The sequence below is a fragment of the Chanodichthys erythropterus genome, chromosome 1, assembly GCF_024489055.1.
Source record: "Chanodichthys erythropterus isolate Z2021 chromosome 1, ASM2448905v1, whole genome shotgun sequence".
Taxonomy (NCBI): Eukaryota; Metazoa; Chordata; class Actinopteri; order Cypriniformes; family Xenocyprididae; genus Chanodichthys; species Chanodichthys erythropterus.
The window spans coordinates 21,589,410-21,607,512 of NC_090221.1; the positions used below are offsets into that span (position 1 = coordinate 21,589,410).

General features: G+C 38.2%; 1 protein-coding gene across 2 annotated transcripts in view; it reads right to left on the bottom strand.

Annotated features, from left to right (window-relative positions):
* The window catches only part of ppp2r2ba (protein phosphatase 2, regulatory subunit B, beta a), a 74,173-nt gene that overhangs the window by 24,015 nt on the left and 32,055 nt on the right, over positions 1 to 18,103 (bottom strand). The window contains exon 1 of one of the 2 annotated variants that reach the window (XM_067382018.1): positions 11,701 to 11,800. The exons of the other annotated variant lie outside the window; for it this stretch is intronic. Coding sequence (XP_067238119.1) covers positions 11,701 to 11,770 — 70 coding nt within the window. The 5' untranslated portion in view covers positions 11,771 to 11,800. Of the gene's footprint in view, positions 1 to 11,700; positions 11,801 to 18,103 lie in introns of those variants that run through there. 2 annotated transcript variants of the gene reach the window in all.

Consider the following 18,103-nt stretch of genomic DNA (forward strand, 5'->3'; position numbering starts at 1 on the left):
TGAAAATCAAATCATATTGATTGTTGAATCTATACTTTACAGCCAGAACAGCAAACAAAACAACATGCAGTAGACTGTGCCTGCTGTTTTGTTAACGTGCCTGGATTGTATCGATGGATGACTCCATCGACTTGCTTCAAGTCGATGTCTGGCAGTTTCAAAGCCAGTGGAATAAAGACTTGCCTTTGGCTCGCTGCTAAATGATGCAGGTCTGGACCAATTTCACCAGACATGGGCGTGATTTGAGCTGGTTATAATAAGCTTGACCACCTGCTGATCGACAACAATGTCAGTGACTCTCTGATACGCACAGTCATAGCGCTGCCTGCATCCAACCACAGCAGAGAGAGAGACCGAGACCAAAAAAAAGCTAATTAACCTTATTTCTTGGAAAAATGCCCTGTGGAAATGGGAGAGAGAGGTGGCGTAGGCCTCCGGGGAATGGGAGGGGAGGGTGAATATGTGTTGTGCGTGTGTCTGAGAGAAAGGCCGCATGTAGGGGGTTGAACTTCAAGTGGGGGAAACTGGTTTGAATTTCACACGTCATTAACAGATACATAATTTAACTACAGATGTGGAGAACTGAAGCCGTAGGACACCACAGAGAACATACGAAAAGAGACAGACTGTGTGTGTTTACAGTACCTCATTTACATTTACTGCGTCTTTCCTCATTGCCAGGATACTAAAAGGGAGTACATTGGGATAGTAAAAATGTAAAAGGATAAATTAGCTCTGGTCCAAAACCTAGTGAGCCGACTACACTGTTTAAGTTCGGGGTCTGTAAGATTTTTTTTAATGTTTTTTAATCGGTTAGGGTTAGGTTATTTGAAAGTTATTTATGCTCACCAAGGCATTTATATGATTAAAAAAATACAGTGAAAACAGTAATAATGTGAAATATTACAATAAAAAAATCTATTTGAATATGTTTTAAATGTCATTTATTCCTGTAATCATTACTCCAGTCTTCAGCGTCGCATGATCCTTCAGAAATCATTCTAATATGCTGACTAGGTGCACAAGAAGAATTTCTTCTTATTATCATTATCAATATTAAATGAACAGTTGTGCTGCTTAGTGTTTTTGTGGAAACCATGATACAATTTTTCAGGAAGAATGGAAAGTTCAAATGAACAGCATTTGTTTGTCTTTACTGTTACTTTTTAATCAATTTGTCATTGCTACATAAAAGTATTAATTTAAGTATAAAATCTTTAAATCTTTAAAATTTTTTAAATGGTAGCGCACCTAAACATTAAACCAGTTCTAAAAGGTGGCAAGCTAATTTTGCTTTTTATGTTTTGTTTGCAATGCACTGCAAATAACGTTGCATATAGTCACCCAAGTTGGTGGAGAAAGCGGGAGAAATGCTGTACTATACTATATTTATGCTTCTATTTTATTCGGTACCGAAAAGTACTGAACAAAAAACAGTTAATTCTAAATTAAAATATACTATTTTACTCAATATTTGTGTGTACTACTGTATATATTTTATGCACATTAAAATATTGTGATGTTATCACAGTAACATGCTAATTTAATACAATGCAAGTCTAATCTCCCATTTATATTTTTGTAACAATTGCTGCCTATTTAGTGTGTTCCAAATCTTTATGAAGTTCTATTTCAGTTAGAATGCAATCTTACAAGGCAGCTTCCCATGTAGGTAGTAGATAGTAAGTTAGCTCACTAACAGAGCCATTGTGTTTGCATATATGTGAATGTAGATCCTACTGTCAAAGAGCCTGAATGTAACTGTCTATATAGAGATGAATTGTAAGTCATTCTTTAGTTGATGAGTTTAAGTTTCTCCTCATGTTTCATTGACTACATCCCTCAATAAAATCCTCAATCCAAGTTTGACAGCAGTTGAATGTTTAATGCGACCGGCCCCTCGCTGTTTGTCCTCCTCTTGCACTCAGCCTGACGCTGGGGAACAACATTAGTGCCTCACTGTTTCCCTTTGAATTATAAATGGGCCCTTTTGGGCTGGAGAAATATTTCTTTTTATGATTAAAGTCTTAAAGTGAAGCCTGGGGCCGTTTGTGTTGGCAACCACTACTGATGCTGTCTCTCTGTCTGTCTGTCACTCTCTCTGTGTCTTGAATAATAGCACGAGGCCCGTGTGGGGTAGTGCGTGTCATTATCCCTGATGTAAGAGCATGGGGGTGTAAATTGTGTTGCAGGGGTTAGAGTGGCAGGGTCACCCCTGCTGGGCCACTGTGTGCTGCGTCCTCCCTACTGATGAACTGCACAGATATTTTAAACTAGGCCATTACATGGTGACAGCAGAGAGGTCTATGAACCGTTTGAGGGAAACATAACACGTGGTACAATGTAGAGACAAACATTTGATAACACATAGAAAATTAAATGGGGTTAGATGCCCTCAAGGAAAAATGTGTAGTTATAAGGTTTATAGTTAAAATTACTTTTTTTTTTTTTTTTTTGGTGTGTGTGTGACCATTTTATTCCCTATGCGAGGCATGGCAAACATATAATGTCCAAACCACCAATTTCAACAACAATTCCATTAACTATAATGGAATTATAGTAGTGTGGTGAGATTGCATTGAGGTTGGGAATGGCTGGCTAGTATGTTTATCTAGATTTGTTGTTTTATTTTTTAGATCAGCTGTGGTGCTTTAAAGGAAAGAAATTTATAGACATTACCTTTCAGAAACTGTTGTGGTGTGCCGCTAACTGTCAGCTACTGGCTGCTAAAAGTAGTGCATCTAAATTCATCTTTTTCAAAGTGCAGTGTTTCCCTACAAGTAAAGTTCAAATACTCCAACAGAAAATGTGCCCCTATTTACTGGAATTATTTACATTTATGCGTTTGGCAGAGTAACAAGTAACAAGTAACAAGCATTGTGTTCAAGGTATGCATTTTTATCAGTTCATGTATTCCCTGGGAATCGAACCATGACCATGATCTACTGTTTGAGCTACAGGAATGTGTTATACTGGATATCATTCACAGTACTAATATTATTAAAATGGCCATAATTACAATGATTCTTTTAAAAGGGCCTTTGAGTATAATTTCACTTTAGTTAGTGTGTAATGTTGCTGTTTAAGCATAAACAACTTCAGCAAGTTACAACGCTCAAAGTTCAATGCAAAGGGAGATATTTTCTTTTACAGAAATTGCTTTTTAAGGACTACAACAAAAGGCTGGTAGGGACTACAATGAGCTTCCTCCTGGGTTGGTGAAATCCCAAATCCCAAAATTTACAAAAACCCTGTCCCCGGGATCATGCAACAAAGGGGGTGAGGACATGTTGGGCTGCTTTAGAGAAGAGATAGAGTTGTTGTAGTAGAGTGTTGTTGGACTGATTCACAAACGAGGGTCAATTCAACGCTGGTTTTGCACAAAAGTTTAACATGACAGCACATGCTAGTCGATGAGCTGAATCAACTCCACAGCAACTACATACATTTTTCCACTAACCATTCAGAAACGTTCAGTTGCATTCTAAAAGTTGTAACTTCTTCCTGAGTCTCTCCATCAGTGTCCGACATGTACAATGTAAGGCTGCGTGAGATTCTCCAGCTTTGTTGTTGTTGAGCAACCAAAGCACCAACCGTTAAAGCACCACCCTCTTTTGGAAAGCATGCTGGGAGCAGCAGCTCATTTGCATTTTTTAAAGGGACACAAAAACAGTGTGTTTTTACTCACACCCAATGAGGGGCAAGTTATAATAAATGATCTGTGGGGTATTTTGAGCTGAAACTTCACAGACACATTCTGGGAGACTTATATTACATCTTGTGAAAATGGCATAATTAAAGGTCCCCTTTAATATTGTGGGTGAAAACACTCATCAATAGCTTTCTCTCTCTTTAATCTGAGATTGTATCTCTCATTTAAGTTTTGACAGTTCTGGGTGCAATTGTATCGGATTATTAGAGATTAATTTAATTTACTGACAGCCCTGAATTTTTATTAAGTCATTTTTGTTTTATAGGTTTATCCAGCTACCCTCTGGAACCTATTGGACAGTGTTGCCAAGTCTACAGTTTTCCTGCGGAATTGGGCTACTTTTAAGTTGTTGTTGTTGCTGCTACGGGTTGATTTTTTTCCACAGGTTGATTCCACCCACCCAACAATGTACAATTTTGCCGCTGGCCAAACCCTGCTATTGGAGTGCACAAACCTCTGGTTTGGAATTGCCAGTACAGTCATCAAAACAATAATATATAAAGATCAAATATTATGTCCAAAACAATATTTATCAACACAATCAGTGTGTGATTTCATGTGTCTGTTGTGACTAATGTACCTGTTATGTACCCATCAACATCCCTGTTTGAGGTAATCTTGTAATACAATGTCGTGAGGTATTCTTGCGGTGAGGTAAGAATGAGGTAAGACTGTGGTGAGGTTAGACTATATTAAACGAAGATAAGATTGGCCTAGAATGAGGTAACCGTATATCTTGATGCTGCAATCTCCTCCATTTAGTTCACTAGTGCCCACATAAGCAGTAATGTAACTGAGCCTGGGCCAGCTGCCTGCGCAGAACCGTGAGGCCATTACTGTCTATCCAGGCTAAGTTCTGTTGGCTTCGGGCCCTGCAGTGCAGATTGGAGTACCGCAAAGCTTTTTCTCTGCCAGGCAATATTTTATCTTTCGTGCTCTCTCTCTCCCTGTGAGTTTCAGAGCTCAGCTACTTTGCTAGCTTACAGCGATTGATGATCTTGTCAGTGTTTCAGGGCTTTTTCTCATTCATTAGTGTGTTGTGTAGCGTGGGTGGTGGAATGGACTGATGTGTAAGCAAGTAGGGGGGAGTGTTCTGGTCAATTACTCCCATGCAACCTAAAAGAAGAACTGAATCTCTTTCTCTTTCTCAGCATGGTCGCATCCATCCTCCAGCTATTAGTGCTGTCATGCTGAAAGCATCTGTGTTATGCTAATGAAACTAAATTTCATTCATTTCAGTGTGTTTTATTCCACTAGAGATGATGTCTGTCACTGCATATGTTCTGCTTGTGTTTCAATGCAGGAAAGGTGTGAAACTCTGGGATTCCCTGTGCAAATATAATACGGAAGGAATTACGCTGCTGCACTTTGAATGTTCCCCAAGTGTGAGCGAACACGGCTCCCGTGGACATCATTTGGAAAGACGCAATATACAAGGAGCTATTAAAAAATTCATATCCAGGTCAGCTATGCATGAGTTTTCATTGCATATGTGAAATATTAACTCCATACCTAAAAGGTTTTTATGAACCCCTATGGCGTAATTTGATATTTCTCTTTAGCGTAAGAAAGGGGATGCCAATATTGGGTGTTCCTGAAACACCCCTCTATCACCTATCTGTCAGGGCTTTATTAGGTTTGGGACCCAACAAACCACTACTGGGACTACAAAGTTACCCCTAAGAAATCCAATTACAACAGCCATGGCACTTTAGTGAATTAGACAAATTGGAGAAGAGAAGAGGTCCTTTAGTAGGTCACGTTGCCAGGTCAAAGGGCAGATAGCTCTGGTTGTTTCAGAAAAGAGTCTACTCGATAATCAAAATCAAACCGTGCCTGGAATGTGCATCAACACACATTACTCTCTGGTTGAAGTAATCCCAATGGAGTCCAAGTCCAACCACTCCAAACTCTGATGCCCATGTTCTATGTGTGTCTATAGCAGTGGTGTGCGGTGGTGTTTTAAAATGAGGAGGCAATGTCCTCATTTATGTCCCTGTTACACAATTTTCCTGGTTAAGTTAGCATTACATAAAAAGAGAGACCAAATACAATTCTATTTTGTATTTTTACACTATTTAATGTTCTATTTATTAAAACCATTAATAAATTTAATTAAGTTAGTGTTTTTATGCATTTTTACATTTATTTCAAAATAATAACTAAAGGCAGTACCAATTTAAACAATATATATTATTTATAAACTAATATTCAGCTTTTATTTTTGATAGTCATTTTATTTTCAGCAGTCATCAAGCTTGTACACACTGATCACAGACACAAAGATGTACCTTTAATTTTACCAAGCTGATTGCTCACTAAAAAACCCTGCAGCCATCATGTTTTCAGGCCATTTCGAGTTTGATTTTAACATGAAATAAAGCAGTGATATCTAAGTGACAGTTGTTTACTTACTTTTTAATTGACCTTTCGTTAAGCCACGCCCAAAAACCGCCACAGGCCAATCGTGGTTTAGCAACCGTTACTAGGTCTGTCAAGCTTTCGAGCGAGGGAACATGCTGAAGCGTTGTGCTTATAGATTGTGTTAACCTGATACCCGGTATCCTAAAAGTTTGGACGGGTGGTTGAATTTTTTTCCTTTCCCGAAACCTAAAACCCAAAGGGAGAAATGCCGGTGTTCTGACAATTTGTGCTACCCTGTCAGATTTTGCCACCTCCCATTGAAACAGTAGCTAACGTTAGCAAAATCTGACAAAATCCGAAAAATGCTAACGTTACCTATCAGATTGTGCTTCCAGCGTGATGGTTTATGGCTTTATTAACATATACACCTACCCAACATTAAACCTACCCTAACAATAATGCAAATACAGTAATTTTGTGTTATTTATCATGACAACAATGATGTAATATTGATGTATGCAACTGCAGTAAGCCCGGGTAGGACAATCTGACGGCTAGGTTAGCTAGCTAGCTAACTCAGCACATCATTGCTTGGAAATAATGACCGTTCTTTGTTCATAATTCATATATTTGGACGTGAAATAAAATGATTAAAGGCAAGACGGAATTACGTTAGCCTGGTCTGCTAAAAATATAAGCGGGAGAATGTTATCATTGCAAAGTGGCCAGGCTAACGTCTTGTGTTTATTCCACAAGACTTGTGGTTATTATTAGGTTATTTTCACAAATTTCACTTAACCTGCTGTGGATGAACAAAGCTTTTCCTCAGTAAATTGTGTGTTTCCCATTTGAATGGTCAGCATATGAGGTGGCTGCTGCTCGCACTGGGAGCTTTAGCTTCAATTTTGATCAAATTATTTTCTAATCAGTTGCATATTATGTTGTGGATATATCCCTCGAATACATACTGCAGTCTTTTTTGTCTTGCTCTCTCAGATATTTCCCCTGTTCGCCAAAAATGACTAATTATTTCCTTGAAAATGTCTGACACTGCTGCATACATACTGTAAATGTCTTGCCAGGCTCGAAAGCTTGACAGGCATAGCAACAGTAACTAAGGAGGGCGGGGCTTAGCGAAGGGTCCATTAGTCTTCCCATTAACTTCCAATTCGGCGAGAACGTGCATGAGGCGGGATTTATCGCATGAACCAATCATGTCCAATCGTAACAGATCATATCCAATCATAACGCGATGGAGGCACCTCCTCTCACGTGACTTTCCCCCATTCATTCTCAATTACCCCCCACTAAACCCACCGCATGCTCTGGGGGCTCTGCTTTGTTTCTATGAGCTGAAAGGAGACACAAGAGACGCGGACTCCCCGCTGTAACTTCACCTGAGGTTGTCGCTCTTTGACAGTGTTTTTAGAAAAACGAGTGACTTTTACACTTTTAATGTCAAATTTTGTAACATTTGCACTGTTTTATTTTTGTAATATCGATTATTTTCTCATCCAGGTTTTTTGAGGCGGCACAGCCTCCCTTGCCTCCTCGGAGGAAATGCCCCTGGTCTATAGACAGAAGCACACAAGTGCTATAGACTTTATGTGCTAGAAAAACAAGCGCACAGCCATGTTTAGAATTTTGTGTTTGAACTTCTGTTTTTTTGCGATATCCCTGTATATTTTTATGGTATCACTGTCGAAGAGTAATTAGCTGGTGAAGTTGATTTACTTGTTGTACAGTTAACGGAAGTTATCATGAGCTTTGTAATGTTTGAAGCAAATGTCATAAGAAGCAAGCAGTTCATTCATTAATCCGTAAGATCTTACCTTCATGCTGTGGAAATACAAACCGGAAAACCAAACACATTGAGCACAGCACTGAAAAGGGGCGGGGCTACATAAGGTCTATAGTGCTGCTTTATTGAACTCTGTCTATTACAGCCTGCGGGAGAGAAGCATGGAGCAAGAGTAACCTTGGACCTCAATTACGCCTCTGAGGATGTCTGCAGTGGGGAAATACCACCATCATCTACTGCATCACGTGGGCAAGGCAGTATGGGTATGTACATAGTGGTGAGGGGGGCAGGGTGAACGACACACATTTATTCAGTCTAGACTAGAGCAACCTAGATTGTAACAGTTAAATGCAAACGGATTTGTGCAAGATTTTGGGAGTGGCAGATAAAATATGAAACAATGCTGTCTGTTTTAAATAAATAAAGAAAGATGATAGCAAGAGTTGTTCAGTGCCAAAAACGAGGAATACTTAAAGCCAGGACTGTAAAAACCACAGACAATGACCATTTTTATATGCACATCATTTTATGATTAAGATCCATAATGTAGTAATTTCCTTTTTCTTAAAAATAAAGGTTCCAAAAGGAGGTTTTCACAGCAATGCCATTGAATAATCATTTTGGGTTCCCCAAAGAACCTTTTAGTGAACTGTTCTTTAAAGAACCATCAGTTTCTTTTAACATTTTAAAGGGTTAGTTCACCCAAAAATGAAAATAATGTAATTTATTACTCACCCTCATGTCGTTCTACACCCCTAAGACCTTCGTTCATCTTCGGAACAAAAATTAAGATATTTTTGATGAAATCCGATGGCTCAGTGAGGTCTCTTTTGCCAGCAATTTCACTGAACCTCTCAAGATCCAGAAAGGTACTAAAGACACATTTGAAACAGTTCATGTCAGTATAGTTGTTCTACCTTAATGTTATAAAGCGAAAAGAATACTTTTTGTGCGCCAAAAAAACAAAATAACGACTTTTCAACAATATCTAGTGATGGGCGAGTTTAAAACACTGCTTCAAAGCTTTACAAATCTTTTGTTTCGAATCAGTGGTTCGGATCGCGTTAACAAAGCCTCGTTTACTGAAATCACTGATTTGAAACAAAAGATTAGTAAAGCTTCGATGCAGTGTTTTGAAATCGGCCATCACTAGATAATAGATATTGTTGAAAAGTCGTTATTTTGTTTTTTTGGCACACAAAAAGTATTCTTGTCGCTTTATAATATTAAGGTAGAACCACTGTACTCACATGAACTGATTTAAATACGTCTTTAGTACCTTTCTGGATCTTGAGAGGTTCAGTGTCATTGCTGGCGATAGAGGCCTCACTGAGTCATCGGATTTCATCAAAAATATCTTAATTTTTGTTCCGAAGATGAACGAAGGTCTTACGGGTGTAGAACATCATAAGTGTGAGTAATAAAATCACATTATTTTATTTTTTTTTGGATGAACTAACCATTTAATAATCTAAAAAACCTTTTTCCTCTATAAAGACCCTTTTGTGCAATGAAAAATTTCCATGGATATTAAAGGTTCTTCATGGAACCATCAATGCCAGTAAAGAATGTTCTTTCATGCGTTCTTGTAAATTTGGTCAGTAACTTGATCAACTCATAACTTCTCATTTATGTTCTTAACAGTAAAACACAAGAGCATGGTAATTTTCAAAATGTAGTTCAAGATTTTTTTAAAATTCTAGCAAGGTTACGAGTCTTCTCTCAAAAATAGTTTGACTTTTCTGTCTGAATCTAAAATCACCCAGAATCACCTTTGTTTGGATAAATTAATTGGTTAAAGGGTTAGTTCACCGAAAAATTAAAATAATGTTATTTATTGCTCACCCTTATGTCATTCCACACCCGTAAGATCTTCATTAATCTTCGGAACACAAATTAAGATATCTTTGTTGAAATCCGATGGCTCAGTGAGGCCTCCATAGCCAGCAATGACATTTTCTCTCTCAAGATCCATTAATGTACTAAAAACATATTTAAATATGTACAGTGGTTCAATATTAATATTATAAAGTGACGAGAATATTTTTGGTGCGCCAAAATAACGACTTATATAGTGATGGCCGATTTCAAAACACTGCTTCACGAAGCTTCGGAGCGTTGTGAATCAGCGTCGGATCGCGTGTCAAACCGCCAAACTGCTGAAATCACGTGACTCTGGCGCTCCGAATCATGATTCGACACGCTGATTTAAATATGTTTTTAGTACATTAATGGATCTTGAGAGAGAAAATGTCATTGCTGGCTATGCAGGTCTCACTGAGCCATTGGATTTCAACAAAAATATCTTAATTTGTGTTACTAAGATTAATAATGGTGTGGAACGGCATGAGGGTGAGTAATTAATGACATTTTCATTTTTGGGTGAACCCTTTAATATGTTCAAATGACACTCACATCATTGGTATATGACCAAATTCCAGTTAATATTCTTGTGCATGTAAGCACAGTCATTGTAAGGGATTTGCATCCTCATTTATTCAGAATAATGGTCAATCGCAATTGCAAGAAACTCTGGTCCTCCCCAATCTTGAATACTTGGTTACATCCTGGCTTGTACCCATAGCCATGCAACTCTAAAGCACCAAATGTGAATCTGTGTAAATAGATATCAAATTTTAGAATGATGGGCGAAGCCCCATATACTGCAAAGAGAACTGGCAGGTTCCAAAATGTATGCTTGGAGATGGTCTTTTAAACCTAATTTATGCACGTTGTGTGACATAAATTCCAAACTGCCAGTGATTAACATAAACTGCCTATGATTGCAGGTACCAATCTCAATGCAAACAGAATGCAGTCAGCACACTCCTGTGAAGACTGTACATGCATCATAAATTTGCTTGGCAGAAAGTCACATTTGTCGGCGAAAGACGCTGTGCGGTTTATAGTTTGTGCATCTGAGCAAACGCTCCACTGCTATTGTGATTTACAGAAAAGCCGGGGTGGGCACAAGACAGGTCATAAACCAAGGAAACCAGGGGCATGGGAGTCCAACAGCTAAAGATTGATTCTGCTCATTAGGTCAGTTTTGCAAAACCTCCCACAGCCATTAATCACTGCCCAGGAAGATGCCCACAACCACGCCTAGCTTGCTTTTCCACTATAGATCTATTCCAAACATGATAGGAGATTGTTCACCTCAAACCTGCGCTGGAGTGTGTTTGCATAAATTGTGCCAAGTTTTTGCACCTGCATTTTTAACATGTGGCTGGAAACTAAATGTGAAACTAAAGTATGCATAACTTCCAATGTACTGTTAATGTAGATTATATTATATCTTAAAAAGCCCTTCTCAGACACACCCTCACTTTCCAAACCATAACAAAAGTTATATTTTTATTATTATTTACAGTTATCTGTTATATTAAATGTTTTTATTATTATTATTTTATTTCAATGCTGATTCTGCCAAATGTACTGTTTTGAATCTCAGTTGCCTTTTAATAATCACTCGAACAAATGTCTGCGGTGTTCTGTTATGCCAGTCATATCTGACTCATTGTACACGTCACACCTCAATGGCCACTGCCCCATAGTAACACTTATAACCAGAGCTCAGACTAATGCAAGGTCTATATATAGTCATAAGCCCATAAAAACATAAGGAGAAGCATCTGGGCACAGTGCATGAATGTAAGACTTTCAGATCACCAAGTCTAAGATTCATCAATGCACCAACAAGCACTAACGCCCAATGTTCATGCAACACATTCATATTCAGGAGGGGTCTTGAAGATAAGTCCCCCACCCCCACCGTCATTAATATAAGTGAGAATCGAATTCAATTCGATTTTCCAAATACCTTCGGTTGCATAGTTGTGGTCCCGAAGGAAGCTGTTGTTAATTTTGCGGCTGTCACTCTCCTCCTCCATTTATGATTCCGTTATATGGGAATGCTGAAGTAGACACGCAGGAATCCATCGTGGACCCTGAACATCAGCAGGCGGTTTGCGGGTCCATCGCGCTGTCTGTCGCCCCTCTCATGAACGTGACGGAAGATCTGATGCCCGGGGTGATGCAGCTGGAGCTCGATTGCCAACAAACCCCTCAGCAATTCATACTTGACGCATGTGAAGCACTTCTTAAACAGGTGTACTGTACTGGCCAATCCGTGTAAAAGCTCTACTATCTTGAAAGCAGATAAATGGAGAGCGAATAGGTAAAGGTGTAAGGAACCCTGACACCGTGGTAAACGAGGTGCGCTGAATGTGGTAAACTAGGGCAGGATTTCCACCTTCTGAGCCGTGGAGGCGGGGTTATGCGTCAAGCGCTCGATCCGTCCACCTCTCTCTCTCTCTCTCTCTCTCTCTCTCTCTCTCTCTCTCTCTCTCTCTCTCTCTCTCGGTTTGCTGCTGAGGACATACAGTCTGTTTCATGTGGTTCTGTCGTTCTAGAAGTTCTGCCTGAGCGCGGGCTCCTCCCATTCACACAGGCGCTGTCCAGTGCTGAAATCACAGCACGTGCCAATACGATTTTTTTTTAAATTGTTTTAACGAATTACAATTACAGTCAGGGGGGTACATTAAATAAACTTCAATAAACAATCATAAAACAAATACATACATAAAATAAACCAGACAAATTAAGTTAAATAATATGGAAATGTTTACAAATAGAAGCACATTTTACAGCTTTCTTATTTTTTAAACAAAACATTGTATTTAGGTATTGTTTGATTTCTGATTTTAAAATTAAAAACAAAGGCTTATTTCCCCCAAATTTAGATTTATGAAGGCTAAATTTAGCAGCAGATTAATTAAAGAATATTCCTTATGATAACATTTGTTATAGGAGAAAAAAAACTAAACATTTTTAAAGCACAGCTCAAAGCTGGGCATGATGTGAGCCTTAATAAAAGACAGAAATCTGACCAAAGGACAGCACAACTACAAAATAAATGATACAATGTTTCAATATGTAAACCACAAAATGTACAAAATATTTCAATATTAAAATTAAATCTGTTTACAATATAGTATTTACAAGGGTAATATTTATAAATAAGTTTAAAAGAAATTTCTTTGATTTTATTTGTGATTAGCCAATACGAATGTTCTCTGACTACCACAGCGAGCAAATGATGTAATACATTATATGTATTATACATTATATGTCATTGGTTGCACTTTTACAGGTCTTGAAACCAAAATATACCATGAATGAAAATCCCCGTCCCCTTTATTCAGTGAATTCAGCTTTAACGTATGCATAGCTGATGGAAAAGTGTGAATTTTGGGGACGGGTAAAATAAAAATCAAAACAAGGTTTTTAATTTTAAAGTAGGCCTATATATTATTTTTAAACATAATAATATCTACGTTTCAACAATTTTTACAAACAGTGTTTCACTAATCCTCTGGCGTTCTTGAACAGGCGCATGCGCCTGATGAGGTAGCCATAGCAACAGTTACACGTTTTTTCTTGGATCAGTGCATTGACAAAAAGTCCGGTCAATATTTATCATTTTATTGTAGATTTACATGTAACAAATATATCACACACACAAAAAAATGTAACAGCATAAATGTTTTGTTTAATGCCACTTTTACAAGATGTAAAATAAGTCTCTGATGTCCCCAGAGTGTGTATGTGAAGATTTAGCTCAAAATACCCAACAGATAATTTTTTTATAGCATGTTAAATTTGTCACTTTTTGAGGGTGAACAAAAACGCTCCGTTACTGTGTGTGTCCCTTTTAATGCAAATGAGCTGCTGCTCTCAAAAGGGGGTGGAGTTTCAGGAGCTCCTGTTATCACTTAGCAGCCCCTCACATTACCTCAGGCAGACTCACTGAAAAAGTCAGAAACATTTCAGCCTTTTATGTTCAAACCGGAGACATTTTATGTAAATTCTAGGGTTAGTGATGTCACCAACCCGGGAAGAAGCTTGTTGTAGTCCCTACCAGCCGTTTGTTGTAGTCCTTAAAGAGAGAATTCTTTAAAAGAAAATATCTCCGTTTGCATTCAACTTTCAGCGCCATAACTTTACAGATGTTGTTTATGCTCTAACAGCAACATTACACACTAACTAAAGTTTAAAAAAATGAAATCGCAATGAACCACCCCTTTAAAACGTCTTAAAGGCAAATTACAAAGCATTTGATGGAAACGCCTTTAGAATACATTACTGTTAGCTAATGATGCTAGCTGCAGGAAAAAAAAGACTAAATGTTTTGCGAGATCAACCAGAAACATTTTGGGTCTCTAAAATTACTATACATTTTTATAAAACAATAAAAATTCATAAAAAGAACAAAAAAAGTAACATAAAAGTAAAGGCAGCAAGTTACAGGGTCTAAATTAGGCCTACATTTTGTATTTAAACCTAAAAACTATGGATATTGATTACATATATAAGCAGTTTACTATTAAATCTCCCTCTCTCTTGGTTTCTTAAGGTGATGATACACAGGGCAACTTTTTGGGCAATGTTGCCAAGCGATATTGCTTGGGCACTTTCCTATTGAGAAGAGGCAACAAATTTCGATCCAAAGTATAAGAGATAGAAATTTGTCGCCCATTCTCAACGGGAAAGTGCCCAAACAACATTGCTCGGTAACATTGCTCAAAAAGTTGCCCCGTGTATCATCAACTTTACTTTCTGCAGTTACTTTCAACACTATTCTTTGGCTGCCTTGAATCACTGATATGTCCTTGAGGAAATACAAATCTAGTTTGCTTTCAAATGTGAAAATCCACTTGATTTGGATAAGTGATACATGAACAGGGGATTCACAAATCTGTCACACCGGTTTCTAGTCAGATCCCTTTAGGGTCTCATTCTCCTTAAGTGTGCAGACCAGACGATGATTAATTCGATAAAGGCCCAGCCGCTGGCGCGTTCATTTTGGATAGATTTGATTTACATGCTGATTTTAATATGAATCTCTGCAGGGACTTTGCCCTGCTACTCTCATTCTGTCTTTAAGCATATTTTCCACTGTAATCTACCTGATGCCAGTGTCTAAAACAAATCTGCTTTGAAATGCAAAACCAAAACACAGGCATAATAAATATGAAGAGGATCCTAAATGCACCAGGCATTTAATTCCAAAAGCCAATTTACCGATAAAATCTGTGTATTGGCCCTTTCAGACAATTTCATAAATATAGTCCATCATCACATGCCATTTTCCACTTAATCACCCATTAGTTTCCATTATAATGCATGTGTGCAGCATCTCTGGATGAGCTGTAATCAGGCATATTGCGTTGCACCTGTTTTCGTGTGATTTTCAAACCTTTCCACCTCACTGAACGTGTCTGAAGCATCTAAGTCCAAAACCTGCATGCCGTTCCTCTCCCTCGACAGCAATCCTTATCATTATTCCAACAGGGCGACAAAAATCAATGATTTTCTGTCAGGGGAGAGGGAGGACCAGGACGATGACAAAAATTCCAGTTGGCATCTTTTAAAGATCAACAGGGAGAGCAGCTATCTGTCAGTCAGAGGGAGAGAGGGGGCGAGAGATATGGAGGGAAAGACGGAGATGCAGAGATGCATTAATAAAAAAAGAAAGAGGGAGACAGTCGAATGGGGCAGACTGTTTTACACAGTATAATTGGAGTGAGAGCTGCGCATTGCCAACAGCATCAGCAGTCTGCTTTGAGATCAATGGTGGTGCTTTAATTAAAGTCCAGCCCTTCTGATTTTCCATTCCTCTGTAGCACTGAAGAAATAGTACACCCAAAAATGAAATTGTGTTATATTTACCCATTCCTTTGTGTAATTATACATTTAAGTACCGAGTAATAATAGTTAAATGATTAGTTCACACAAAAATCCCATGATTTACTCAGCCTCAATCTTCTTTCAGATGAACACAATCAGATATATATTTAAAAATATCCATGCTCATCCAAGCTTTATAATGGTTGTGAATGGGGGGTGTGAATTTTATTTTTGAAGCAAAAATAAAATGCATCCATCCATAATTTTAAAAAATCCATTCGGCTCTAGTGGGTTAATAAAAGCATTTTGAAGTGACGCAATGGGTTTTTGTAAGAAAAAATATCTATATTTAAAATTGTATTAACTATAATAACTAGTTTCCAACAGATGGCTGTACGCCTCGATTTGTGGCGGAAGAGAACCTCTGACCCGATGTAAGTAAATCATGTGTAAGACGTGAGTAAATCATGGGATAATTTTCATTTTTGGGTGAACTATCCCTTTGAATACATGTACTTACTATAGGCTATGGTTAAAGGGTTAGTTCACCCAAAATTGAAAATTCTGTCATTTATTACTCACGCTCATGCAGTTCCACAACCGTAAGACCTTCGGAACGCAAATTGAGATATTTTTGTTGAAATCCGATGGCCTGCATAGGCAGCAATGACACTTCCTCTCTCAAGATTCATAAATGTACTAAAAACATATTTAAATCAGTTCATGTGAGTACAGTGGTTAAATATTAATGTTATAAAGCGACGAGAATATTTTTGGTACGCCAAAAAAAACTAAATAACGACTTATATTCAAAACACTGTTTCATGAAGCGATGATGAATCAGCTGTTCGGAGCACCAAAGTCATGTGATTTCAGCAGTTTAGTGGTTTGACACACGATCCGAATCATGATTCGATACACTGATTCATTATGCTCCGAAGCTTCCTGAAGCAGTGTTTTGAAATCGGCCATCACTATATAAGTTATTTTGTTTTGTTTTTTTGGCGCACCAAAAATATTCTTGTCGCTTTATAATATTAATACTAGGGATGTCCAGATCCGATCACATGATCGGAAATCGGGCCCGATCATGTGGTTTCAGACTCGATCGGAATCGGACATTTCCTCCCGATCAGGACTCGGATATATATGTATTAGGGGTGCAACGGTTCTCGGTAAAAAATCGAACCATACGGTTCTCCACTTACGGACCGCACTTGCACTGCGGTCCATTTCGAATGACGACGCATCTATTGGTTAATATGGTTTGTTTAAAATAGCAACGTGGAAAACAGACAGAGTTCAGATAATGTATGTTTCAGTCGATGGATGCACAAAACGTTACAACAACGATAATCAGAAAGCGTGGACAAAACAGTCACTCTTTGTAAACTGTTAACTGCGAGTGCCGTCTGCTGTAATGTCCAGTCATTTACGCCGCCATCACCCGGGTGTTGATAGCGTGCGAGCGCAGGTGAGACCTGAACAGCACACGTTGCTGTCTGTATTTAAACTAAACCCATTTAAGCCTTGCTGATTTAAACCTTCAAGAACAAGACGCGAAAGAGAACTCGCATGCGCTGTGAGAAGATTTGTGTGCGCTCATCCGAAGCGCGCACACGCTTATTCCAGTCAGCGCGCAAATACTGAGTTCTCTTTCAAGTCTTGCGCTTCGGCGGCCACATTCATACAAAAATTATGTCAACATGCCCGTCCTAGCGAGTATCCTAGCAAACATAGTCGGTTATGTCTTAAGTGAACGTATATTAGTCGAGAAAGACAGCGCATGTGGAACAGTATATGTACTGGATCGTGCATGTCTTAAAGGGAAATCAACTATTCCTGCTGCCTGTATTTAATGTTAAATCAAACAACAAAAAACAAAGAAATCACTCACTGCTCTTGACTGAATAGTTTTTGTAACTTCAATAATGATTAATCTTTATTTATTTTATACAGTAAAGATAATATGCAGTGATATTTTATATTTGATAACTATTTGAAAACTGAATACCTGAAAAACCTGAAAAGCACTGTTCCTGGATCTGTTTTTTCGCTCTTCTTTATTCTTTTTTATGTAGGCTATTAAGTATCGGATCGGGACTCGGTATCGGCAGATACTCAAAATCAAATGACTCGGACTCAGACTCGAGGGCAAAAAAACGTGATCGGGACATCCCTAATTAATACTGAACCACTGTACTCACATGAAGTGATTTAAATATGTTTTCAGTACCTTATGGATCTTGAGAGAGGAAATGTCATTGCTGGTGATGGAGGTCTCACTGAGCCATTGGATTTCAACAAAAATACCTTAATTTGTATTATGAAGATGAACGAAGGTCTTACGGGTGTGGAACGGCATTAGGGTGAGTAATAAATTACAGAATTTTCAATTTTGGGTGAACTAACCCTTTAAGGTTAGTTGTATGTAATTATGCACAATTTATAGTAATTACTATAGTAACTACATGTAACACGTGTAACAAGGGCACTAAAATAAAGTGTTACCAAAATTTCAATTATATTAGTAA